Genomic DNA, 12937 nt, shown 5'->3' on the forward strand with positions numbered 1-12937 from the left:
ACTTACATGCTTGCCTTCATATGTAGTTTTTATTTATTTAAGAGTGCTCTGTTGGATTCTAAATTAGTACATTATGTAGTAATTGTACTTTTTCTTTACTCTGGGAATGTTCTGTATAGGTAAGGTGAGGATAAAGACTTTTTTCTGTGGCATCTTAGTTTCTAGAAAGCTTTGTCATATCATAGTACAAATAATAAAATTCAGAGATGTGCTCTGTTTTTATGCTAAAAAATATGAATTTATGATATTATCTTGTTGATAGCATGGTGTTTTATTTGTTATCTGGTGTGTTATTTTAAGTGTAAACAATAGAGAAAGAAAATTATTTTATAATCTATTTGAATGTTTCATGGTTAGATTGTTGTGCGATAAGGCCTCCCGGTATCATTAATAGTTTCTTGCTTCTACAGTTAGCATATTACTGAATATATTTACTTGTCAAACATTTAAACTTTGGGGTCCTTAGTTTGAGTTCTGTCGGAATCCGATTAAAAAGATTTCACATCAGGGGAGATGGAATAGGCCTAAGCAGGTTTCTACTTTTTGGAAGGAAAAACTTGCACAAGAGTTTTCTGGTGCTCCAGGGGTGGACTTGAGCGATGGATGGTAAAGGTAAGTACAGATTTCTTGTGAAGCCTGAAATTGAGTAAATATTTTACCTTGTTCAACCCAGGCAAAGTACAAGTTTGTTTAAAAGAAAATCCTCACGAGTGAAAAGGGAAGGCTGTCTTTGCTGAAATCTCCTTAAAAATGCCAATTGCTTCTTTGTCATTCTAATGCTTTGGCTTCAGTACTTTGATGAATATAAAGATACAGAACCCTGCCTTTTCTCTATTATTTGCTACATGCTTGTTCTAGGTGAGTGATTTAGAAATGCTGAAGCCAAACACAGTCATATTAACATTTCCAGAAGAAGGACAGCAATGGCAGCCTCCCCATTTTTCTCAACATAGATGCACTTTAAGGTAACATTTTTGCTAATACTACACAGGGGATTTTAATCACATGCTACTAAGAGATGTAACCACTTGACAGTCACCAAATTTGCAGTGCAGTGTAATCAATGTGCTGCTTATCAGATGACTATCAAAAAGTGGTTAAACTTCTAGCAAAAACATAAAAATGCTTATGTAACCCTAGCATTTTAATCTTTCAGAGTACAAACATACTAAGATTTCTTTACTGCTTTGTTAGGTAACAGCTGCCATGATGACCAGTTGATTACTTTTCATCAAAGGTCAGTTAATAAAATGTAATTTTTTGTCTAATAAACATATTTTGTAAAAAAAAAACACCAAAAAAGAGAGAGAAAAATATATTAAAAATAAAGAAAAATCACTCTCCTTTTAAAAGAAAGATAATACCTGAGAATATGACCTGATCAAATTTAATCCAAGGCACCATATTTAATCCATCTGTAAATTTAAGTGTTCTCTTGTCTGAGAGAGACATTTGGTTTTGGTTTCTCGGTGAAGGTTTTCATTTATCCAGGTCATGTTATATCTAATAGTAGTTAACCACATTTCATTGAACCTTATCTGTAATGTATCTGTATAACATCTCACTGCTTATCCAAGTAGCTTCTTGGAAGAGTGGTTAAATGCCTTCAACATTATAGAACAAGTCAGTTAAAAGTAACTAACTACTACTAGCTACAGGAGCCTGGTTTACTAGCTGCAAAACTGTTTTATAATATCCTTCAATTTAATGCCTCATAAGTTTTCCATCATTTGCAGTAGTTGATATAAATCTAAAAATAATTTAAATAAATACAAAAATATAGGCAAAAAAAGTAAGCAAATTACATATATATCTTTATAAAGAACTTACTTAAGAGGTAGGGTATGTACTAAGATAATCATTTTATACACACTTGCCAACAGCCCCAGTTGTAGCCATGTCAATGCACTTTCAGTTTTCAGAAAACATAGGGGAAGGCCTGGTGGAAAAGAGATGCCAATTTGCTGTAAATAGAATTTTGGTGTAACAGAGCACGTGGCTTAATTTTCCCAAATGTTCCAACTGTGAATACCAGAAGATCAAATCATTCAGACCAAACAATGCAGGACTTATTGACTGTAGTGTGTGTATGTGTAATGTGTCATAGTAACATATTAAGTAGCTAGAAGCAATACAAGCACTTTGCAGCTGACAACTCTAAACACAGTAGACGTCTTGGTAATTTGCAAGGATGTTAAAGATCATCTACTCTAAAGGCTTATACACACAGGCATTAGAGAGAAAAGCAACTCAAACGCAGTATGCTTGCAGGAAGAAAAATAAATGCTGCTGAGTTGTTTTATTTGTCTTTGGCTTGCTTAAGTAGTTTCTTTAAGATGTTTTTAGATGTTTTTTCATTCACATTGACTTGTATGGGGAAGAAAACAGTTGAAATGCAAACAAATGCCTGAGTACAAGAGCCCTAAGTGTAATTTAAGGGGTTGTGTGGGAAAAACATATAATACTCTCAGAAAAATGCTGGGGATTAATAGTGCCCATTTTCACATATTTAACAAGGATTTCCCAACCAGTCCATCACTGGTCTCACATCCTGTTATCCATGTTGTGGGCATTGATACAGTGTAATTTAATGATGGAGGAGAGATTAGCTTTGAAAGTCTTTGATATTACAACAGAATGCAGGTGCACAGTAGGATTGTCAAAGAATACCTTAAGCTCTCCCGCACAGTACCTGATCTGAGTCACTGCCCAAACCCTATCGGGCCATTCTAACTTCCAGGTATGTAACAATTGAGTTCATCCCTCCTCCCAACATGCGGTTCATAATGCCTGAGCAACCATTTGCCAGGATTAAGAAATGTCAATTGGGGAGGAGGGGCTGGGTGTGCCCAGCAATATGGGATCATGTACTTTCTGAAAAGCTAGCATTTATATAGCAACTTTGGGCATTAAGGCATCATGTAAAACACACAGTTTGGTGCTATTAAAAATGGAGAATGCCTCCTATGCACCCACGGGGGTCACTGATTTCTGTGAGCCTGTGATAGATAAAATTTAGGAAAGGCCCAGCAGTGCTTGGATAGATGTAAGCCATACAGAGGACAGCAGTAAATCGCTATTGGCATTCTCTGTATAGATCTGTCAGAGCACTTTAACAATCTCTGTCACAAGCAAGGTAGAAAACCAATTATAAAAAGATCTCCTGCTTTGCTAGGGGTCACATATACTTCATTTTCATCCTTATCAAAATCACAAGTTAAAATAATGTACTTTGTCCATTATAGCCCCTCTGTGAAATTTGATTTATCCTGTAGCAAATGCCAAGGAATGGCCAACAACATTTACTTCTTATTAGGTCAAGAACATGGTTGATCAAAACTATAACTGTATTTTACATATCCCCAGCCCAAAAAGCCTAAACTATAAATCTAAACTCCCACATTGATACCAAATTAGGGGTGTCACTGTCCTGAAAATGGACATTACTGCCTATGAAAAAACTTTTATAGCAGTAAATTTATAACCAGAACTGGGATGTTTTTTTTTTAAATCATTTTTCATGGCAATGTTCCCATGTAAGTAACAGCACCAATTAAAAATCTAGTAATATGATCCAGTGTCTCTACTCAGATCTGATGGTTATCGTTATTGAACAAGTCCTAAGACAACTACGATAATGTGTTGAGTTGATTCGTGTACCTTCAATACAAGCAGGCACTGACCCTTTACAAGTCATATGCAATTATTTGAACTTTACCAGTCGTACTATTGACCAACTGACTGTTCTTGAAAAGATCTGAATTGAGAACTTTTTAGGGCCACAAACGCTGTGATTGTTCAGTCATTTTCAATAATCAGAGCATTTATATGTAACCCATCTGTTCTTTTATTAACGCTCTTGTACTTGAACCTGGAGGCCAAAAGCTGAATTGGGAATGCATTTCCCACAATACCCTCCGCATCTTCCATATACTTTAGTCCCATCCTAAAGAGAAAACACACACACACTTAACATATGTGTCACAGAATACACAAAGCAACAGAAGAATTTCATGGCATTCTTTTTCTCAAAATGTAGCAATCATCAAGTCTTCGTCTCTACCTCAGCAACACACAAAACAATAGGCTTCACTTTTTAAAAGGCTTTTTGTAAAAAATGGTCTGTATTGCCCAGAAACAGCCAATCGGTTTTGAACTGCCATTTTTCAGTTCAGCTTTTTTGACTGCCAGAGGGGATACACAGACAGTTCTTACTAAAAGTATACTGATAAATTAGAATGAATGCATTTACCAATGATGTGTTCACACTATGCTATCTTGATAACAGCTACTTTAACTGATGACAACAAGAATGTGTAAAATCTTGTAAGTACAACAAGAAATTACAAATGCTGTTAAATGAAACAATAGATACTATGTTTCTAAATGTTATTTTATTAACCGCTTGCCGACCAGCCACCATCATTAAACTGCAACAGGTCGGCACGTTCCTGCGAACTGTCGTAGCTGTACGTCGGCCCTTTAAGCAGGGATAGCAGGCGTGGGGGAACCGATGCGCATGGCCGGAGGTCGCGATGACCGCCGGCCCGCACGATCGCGGGCACGAGAGCCAGAACAAGGATGTGTGTGTGTAAAGACACAAATCCCTGTTCTGTGAGGACAGATGAGACAGATCGTGTGTTCCTACTAGCTAGGAACAATGATCTGTCTTCTCCTCTAGTCAGTTCCTTCCCCCTACAGTTAGAACACACAGTTAACCCCTTGATCGCCCCCTAGTGTTAACCCCTTCCCTGTCAGTGACATTTACACAGTAATCAGTGCATTTTTATATCACTGATCACTGTATTAATGTCAATGGTCCCAAAAATGTGTCAAAAGTGTCCGATCTGTCCGCCACAATTTCGCAGTCCCGATAAAAATTGCAGATCAGCGCCATTACTAGTAAAAAAAATAATAATAATAAAAATGCCATAAATCTTTACAATAGTTGTAGACACTATAACTTTTGAGCAAACCAATCAATATACGCTTATTGCGATTTTTATTACCAAAAATATGTAGAAGAATATATATTGACCAAAACTGATGAAGAAATTAGATTTTTAAAAACATTTTTGGGGTATTTATTATAGCAAAAAGTAAAAAATATTTTTTTTTTCAAAATTGACGCTCTTTTTTTGTTTATAGTGCAAAAAATAAAAATCGCAGAGGTGATCAAATACCACCAAAAGAAAGCTCTATTTGTGGTAAAAAAAGAACGTCAATTTTGTTTGGGTACAGCATCGCAGGACCGCGCAATTGTCAGTTAAAGCGACGCAGTGCCGTAGCGCAAAAATGGCCTGGTCAGGAAGGGGGTAAATTATTTTCTGAAGTGGTTAAGGTCATCGTTGCCTAAAACTCACCTGTGATTTGTGCACATTTAGAGTTGCATAATTTCCTTGAGCCATCCACTTAGTTGCATCTGATACTTGAAAATCTGTTCCTGAGAGATTAATGCTGAACTGCCCCTGTAAAAATGAAGAAGGATGTAAGACCTATTTTTCTTTCTTCACAAAAACATGTACAGCATTGGCATGCTCAAGTCTTAGCTTCTCAGTAATTGTAAAGAGAAAAAAGGTAGGACCTTTCCTAAAGCAGGGTTGCATGGTATGGCTTATTGCATATCTGAAAAGTCATTATGAAAGCCACATAAAATTCAAATATTGGCATTTCTTACTATTCACTTACTGAAACCAGTGCTTTTGGAAGCCATGGTTGACATCGGGGCCGCTGATAGGGCAGGGCCCGAGTAGCTTTGTGGTTAATTTCTTGCTAAAAAAACAAATTAACTAAAAAACTTTATTAACCTGCACCTACTTGATTAGCAAGGTATATAGTACCTTCCTGGGCCCCATCAGGTTAACAGGGGCCAAGGAGGTGAGAGAAGAAGAGGGACTTTTTCTCCATTTTCAAGCACAGGCATACAATACCTGCTCTGCACCAGTGTACCTTGTAACAAACTAAAGTTCTGGCCACTCACTGTATGCTTTCCACGACGGATGGATTAAATTGCAATGAGGCTCCCTTCCCTCAGTAAGTGTCATGCTGCTGCAGCCTGAGGGAGAGACTAATCACTGAGGTGGCTGAGACAGTAGTGCAGAAAGAGTAATCCCAACGCCGGTCCACAGGCAAGCAATCCCCCTGCATACACACTGACACATCACACAGGCTGAGGCTAAGGTGCAGTCCCCGGACTCCTCATTGTGTGCTCATGGTCATCATCATTATGTCATTATGATGATCAGAGCACAGCAGGTGCTGTATGGCTTTGTCAGTGTAACACACTGTTGGGTGCTGACTTTCTTAATATATGGCTGTACTGTGTGTTACAGACTATAACACTGTACAGCCATAACAAAGTCAACACCCAACAGCATGTTACACTCACAGAGCCATACAGCACCTGCTGTGCTCTGATCATCATAATGACATAATGATGATGACCATGAGCACACAATGAGATGCTACTTTACATGTGTGTTGAAGGGAAGGGCCAGTAAAAACACACAGCCAAGCTGCATTTTTACCACCCCAAAACCATTCCCCTTTGACAATTTTTCATCCAAGCTTTGCAATCAGGTCCGCCTGTCAGTTTTTCATGTAGACCTGATCGAAAGCTCCATGTAGGTCTACAGGAGTCCAGATATGAATTGACTTGTGTGCATTTAGATCCGTCTACCTCCGTGTCCATTCAGGTAAAAAAAAAATGGAAAGGAACATCCTTTTCTATTTTTCCAGACCTAAATGTGACAGATCAGAGGTAGCCTAATGTAAATGGACACAAGTCTGTGGTGTATGTGGACACAAATTGAACGGGCACAGATGTCAAAACTCTGACATCTCTCCCATTCAGATCCAGTTATGATTGGTGGGGTGCTGTAAAGCTTCCTGGTGGTATCGCTAAGGTAGGTTCCGACTACGGTCCGAACACGCCTAAGCTCATCCCAGCTAATTAGTTGTTGTCAAAAAAGTTCTAAAATAAGACATCTCTGCTGCTTTATCATAGTATAAAAAGTTTAGAATACTAATGGTTATTAAAGGTTCAGCTTTTGGAATATGTTATATGTTTCAGCTCTTGCCACCATTCCCCCAGACTTCGTGATAGCGTGGGGTCCGGGGCAGAGCCAGGGGTGGGGTTATGGGCGGGGCCAAGGGGGCCCCGTCAGGTAGGCTGTATGGGGCCCCTTGATTTCTAACAAGGGGTGCCCTGGTTGACATGGAACTTGGCAGATTTTTATATGACAAACCTAAGCCTAAAGCAAAACAAAATAGTACACAACATTCCTGCTTTTAGAGTTTAGAAAAGTAATTAAAAGAGTAAAAATGCTTTAAAATGCTTTAAAGGAAATGTGAGGATAGATTTACAGGAGCTGATGTTGCTAACTTTATTTGACATACTGACAAGTTATTACAGTCTGTAGTCTATGCATCAGAACATGAGCAGTGCAAGGCACATCTGAAGTTCAGAACAGTAAATAAAACAGTGAAAAATATAGGAGCCTCAAAGGGAGTCTGTGAAAAAATAATTATGGAACCTGCCAATGCTAGCATATTTTAAAGATGCAGACGCCGAGGCTGTCATCCTGATCCTCATTAGGCAGTGAAATTGGTTTTAGGTTTCTCTGAAGACATCTGGAAAAAAGTATTTAGAACTTAAAGTGGATTTCCAGACAACAAATATAGGCAGGTATCCTTTGAAACCTGTGGATACTACTGTCACCATTTTTTTTTTGCCGTGACCTCTCTTCTCATAAAAATATTCTGAAGAGGATAAAAAAGTGGACATACCTGTGGACACTTGGCAGCACTGTAGCAGTCACCTGCTGTGGCAAATGGAACAGCTCTACCAAGGATTGTTCGAGCAAACAAAAGATCTGTAGCTATAAATTTAAAACAAAAATCTTTTTAGACAAGCAAACACTCACAGAATTGTACTACTTATCTATTTATTTAGCTTTTCATTATTTTGTTTCATATCTAATCATATATTGAACTAATGTATGTTAGTTGGCCCTGTTGGCAAAGTATTATTTTATCCTATTTTTCTATGTATATACCCTGTGACAGTCAGCGTGACTTATCTAAATAAAATACAGCAGCGAAAGTACACATGTGAAAACAGTACATCATTCCCTTATAGAGACACTTTCCTAAGAAAAACATGGAAGCTGCCAATGGTAGCTTCTCCTTCTGCAAATGAGCGATGCCTGCCTCTTACATCAATTCTTTGAGCTTCTGAACCAGAACAAGCAAGCCGATAAGGAGGTCTTACTTTAATCTGACTTTCCCAAGCTGCATATTTGTTCCAGGTCAGTGTCTCAGATAGTATTGAAGCCAGTGAGTCAGCATAACAGCCAGCTATGTAGCATTTTCAGAAAAACATTAGTAATAGTAGCCTTCATATTGCCCTTAGAAAGATTTAAATGCTATTTTTGAAAACTCACTTTTGATTTGCATTGAGATGATATCCAATCGTATTTTACCGAAGACAGTGAGGCCAGCAGCAAGGTAATCATTTTTACACACACAGTCTTGTTTTCTGCTCCCATTAAAAGGACATTCATATGGGTTTTTTAGCCTACAAAGACATAACTGTTAGAATTTACATTTGAAAAGGTGGCATACTGGATGGAGGCAGTTTGTTAGCAACAAATATTGTGCATAAGCATTACGAAATGCTTTAGTCACTGACAATATGCTTTGCACCTTGTTAGTATTAAAGAAAAAATAATATCTCACAATCAACATTAACTATTTGTAATGTTTATACTGCTAGCATTGTTAAATATATAGGAAAATATATCATATTTCTTTGTTTTAATCAGTTTTTTTACATTTCTTCAATTACTTCCTGGTTTCCAGGTCTAGGCAAATTATGTCATACGTCTCCAGAGTCTTCAGGAAGGGAGGAGCTAAACACACCCTCCTGATTGTCATGCCTGAACTAGGGGCACATGGATTCCAAGAAGTAAATGCTATATTAATCATCTGCGCTTACTCAAGATGGCCGTGGTCAGAAATGCTGGGTGTTTTTTTCAAAGTGATTTCTCGGCAAAATAAAGCATGGAGAAATAGATAGATGGGGGAGTTTGCTTTGAATATTAAAACAATAAATTAAATGATGTTTTTGGTGCTCAGATACAGTTTAGTTCCACTTTAAGTAAACTGGGCCAAGAATAAATTATGTAAAATTGAAACAAACTATGGATATATACCGTACATAAATGCATGTTTTTTTTTTTTTTAAGAACAGAATCAGAAAAAAGAAATATATAAAATATAATATACACTTACTACAGGGGGACTTAATAATGTGCATGCAACCTTTGTAAAAGCATCCTCATTTTTATTATGGACTGCTAAGGACAACAACAATTAGTTCAGATCTGTCACTTTGGTAAGGAAACTTAGTAGTAAAACAAACAAGGAAAACAGATTGGCAAATGTGATACTGATACATAGAGACGAACAAACCAATTTGCCTGATTCAAGATTCAGCTCAGATTGTATCAGATTGCTTGAAAATGACTTTGGTTATTGGAGGTTTACACCAAAAATTTCAGCATCTATGCATCTTGTATACAACTGGCTGACTCAAACATATTTTCTTGTATGTCAAGACATCAGGAACAGCATTCATGTAGAAGTGTAACAGGAGCACATTTCCAATTTTCCAAGTACAACTGAGGCTGCATTCAGCTTTGGCACTGCTCAGAACTCACACAGTGCTTCTCACATTACAATGCACTGCAGCATTTACTACAGCAACTGTTGCTTACAGTTGTCACTTCTCAGTGGTTTAGAAATTGTAACCTAGCTGCAGTCTCTAGTCTGTTAGAAGCTGGAAGACCTGCTAGTGGTACTGGGCCGATGGACCTAAATAGTGCAGTTCCAGTGTCCACCAGCAGATGTCTTCCAGCAGTCAGCAGGTCCCAGGACTTAGTCTTCACCTGATGCTGGCTGCTGGGAGGGTATTTAGCCCCTCCTTAACATTTTACCTTGATGCCCATACTGTCTGTTTGCTCTTTCTACAAACCTTTTGATCTTGGTCCTGTTGCCTGTACCTGCTCTCTGTCAATCTCCTTATGAAACTGACCCCCACTTTGACCCTGTTCCTGACTTGTTTTAACCACTGCTCCTTGCATCCCCTTGCACCCCCTGCCTGGAAACGCTTTGTCTGATTTCCTCCTATTACTAACTAGTTTATATATAGTTAGTTAAATTTAACTATCTATGACATAAAATCTATTTACAATAAAAATATTAACAAAATCAGTGTCAGTATCATCCATGGTATTAGCTACAGTAGCAACAGCAGTGTTGAAGTTTCCAAACTTGTCACCAAACGGCAGAAAGCCAATTGATTCTATCCGTGCTGATGTCATTGTCTTCTGTATAGACTGTTCATCTTTTACGTCTAAATAAAATCACATTTTGCATAAAGTATCAACATACCTGTATCCAAACACCTCAGAAAAGTTGTCAGCTTCACCTTTTATTAAAGTTATATATTCTTTTGGGCTATCTGACTCCATGCCTGCACAATAGATCTACAAGGAATGCAGGGAAAATGCATACAAAATGGATTAGCAATATATATAGTAGTACAATAATGCACCGAATGATCTTTAGTGCTGAAAAGACAGAGGATCTTTCTTCATATATAAATATGCCAACAAAATTCAATCCTGTCCTACTTTCTCTGGATCACTGTTTTTCACTACCATTAACCACACATCTGAATTTATTTTTCTTTAATAGGAAACACAGGTCACAGGTAACACTTGACCTATTTATAACACTGGGGATCTTGCAGTCGCCAGTCTTGTTTGATTTCTAACAATTGCAGTTTTCAGATGGCAAATCATTGATTTGGAGAGGAAGAAAGGATCTTCAGAGGTAAAAGCTCTAAGCCAAATCCAAGGGCTCTTGCAAGGGGCAAAGCCCCTAGCCAAAGTGAATGAAGATATTGAAAGATGCACTGCTCATTTTTCATCATGAATAATACATTTTTTGAAGGTCTACAGTAAATGTAACTTGGCAGGTTTCAGGCATCTGCGTCCCCTTCTTCAGGGCAAATTGATGTGTTTAAACACATCAATTAGAAACACAATGATTGAGGGTGCTCTCCTGAACTATGAAGCACTTATAATCAATTTGTTTCTGGGCAATGTGGTTAGAATCTTAGACAATTAAGCTATTCTTCTGATGTTCTCTGTTTACACACATGAATAAGCCCTGAGGTAGCAGAGGCAGATCCCTGAAACGGGTCAGATTACCATCAGATTTTCGATAAAATAGTCTATATGATGAAAAAGACCAATACTTCTTTAATTTTCTTCATTCACCTTAGTTATAGGATTTGCCTCTAGTGTGGAGAGCTTGCATATTTACGAAATACCATCTGAACTTCATTCCACTCAATAAGGATATTAGCCAGAACTCAACATTTGCATATGAATGCATCTTCTCTCTGCATCTGGCACTATGAAACATAATAAATGTGGAGACTGTCAGCAAATTACCATATTTATCGGCATATAACACGCACAGGCGTATAACACGCACCTTCATTTTAAAAGGGAAGTTTCAGGAAAAAAACTTTAATTTTAAATAAAGAACTTTGAAGCAAAATAAGGGTCAGTGCCCATCAATGCAGCCTGATCAATGTCCATCTGCAGCCTCAAAATTGCCCATCAATGCAGCTTGATCAATGCCCATCTCAGGAAGGGGGCGGAATGAGCGCCATCAGATTACATACAGGGAGAATCTCCTGTTTACTCGGCGGCCACTTTAATACAAAGTCCCGCCTCCTGGACCAGATTCTATGATAGACAGAACACTGGTCCAATGCTGGCCCAGGAGACGGGACTTCCTATTACAGGGGCCGCTGTGTAAACAGGAGATTCTCGCTGTATGTAATCTGACGGCGCTCGTCCCGCCCCCCTCCCCGTTCTCTCCGAAGCAGCCCAAATTGCAGTATCGGCGTATAACACGCACACACTATTTGCAACCGATTTGCAGTGTGAAAAAGTGAGTGTTATACGCCAATAAATACAGTATATACAATTCTATCTAGGCTTAGTACCTGTTTCCATAATTATACAGTGTTCCTTTAACTTATTTACCTTGACTTTTCTGTTATTAATTTTTAGTGTATATTCACCATCAACTTGTGTGTTTTTAATAAGACGAATTTCCTTGCAGCTCTTGTACTCACCTAGGAAGAAGAAAAGAAAGGCACATGAAAAATTAAGAAATATCATTAAGCAATAGATGTAAAATATAAGCCACACAGATAAAAATAGTTTTCAGTGGGTTGGCAAACCCCTTTTATTGTGAAAAAGCATAATGAAGGGCAACCATGGGTAGGTCTATAAAGCAGGAAGAAAAGCATATATATGTTATGAGCAAATATGGCTGCCCCATGTACATATATTATTACAAATTACAAGAAACATGTTTTAACATAATAACACATACTATATTGTTAAGAGTATATATTTCAAACAGATCTTTTATACATGTTTATCTAAAACAACAACGGAAAGAAAAATGTATTACCTTGCCAGTGGTTAGTCATTGTTATCAATGTCACAATCAGGACTAAGGAACAATGACAAAGTCCATAATAACATGACTATAGCTAAGCAATACCTGAACCTGAATTTTAGTTAAAAAATCTAATCATAAACAATGGAAAAATATATTACAAAAACTACAGCCTAAGTAAAAACTGTTGCAATGTATAATGCCAGTCACAAATAGCATTCATGATGAAATGAAGGAAATTGTCCTTACATTTTACTAGAACTGAAATGAAGGAAATTGTCCTTACATTTTACTAGAACATAATTTAATGGAAAGAGGCTACTATGCTAAATTGCCAGTTGTCATTATGAATAGGGACACAATTACCAACAGACACAGTAAATCC

At 37.6% G+C, this 12937-nt stretch overlaps 1 protein-coding gene across 1 annotated transcript in view; it reads right to left on the minus strand.

Annotated features, from left to right (window-relative positions):
- Positions 1-269: 269 nt before the first annotated feature.
- The window catches only part of ADAMTS20 (ADAM metallopeptidase with thrombospondin type 1 motif 20), a 263623-nt gene continuing 250955 nt past the window's right edge, over positions 270-12937 (minus strand). The window contains exons 34-39 of the mRNA XM_073619942.1: positions 12129-12220; positions 10456-10550; positions 8445-8578; positions 7789-7880; positions 5364-5468; positions 270-3946 (exon numbers count right to left, since the gene is read on the minus strand). Of these exons, the coding sequence (XP_073476043.1) occupies positions 3851-3946; positions 5364-5468; positions 7789-7880; positions 8445-8578; positions 10456-10550; positions 12129-12220 (614 nt within the window). The 3' untranslated portion in view covers positions 270-3850. The remainder of the gene's footprint in view (positions 3947-5363; positions 5469-7788; positions 7881-8444; positions 8579-10455; positions 10551-12128; positions 12221-12937) is intronic.

The sequence above is a fragment of the Aquarana catesbeiana genome, linkage group LG03, assembly GCF_042186555.1.
Source record: "Aquarana catesbeiana isolate 2022-GZ linkage group LG03, ASM4218655v1, whole genome shotgun sequence".
In the NCBI taxonomy this organism is placed as follows: domain Eukaryota; kingdom Metazoa; phylum Chordata; class Amphibia; order Anura; family Ranidae; genus Aquarana; species Aquarana catesbeiana.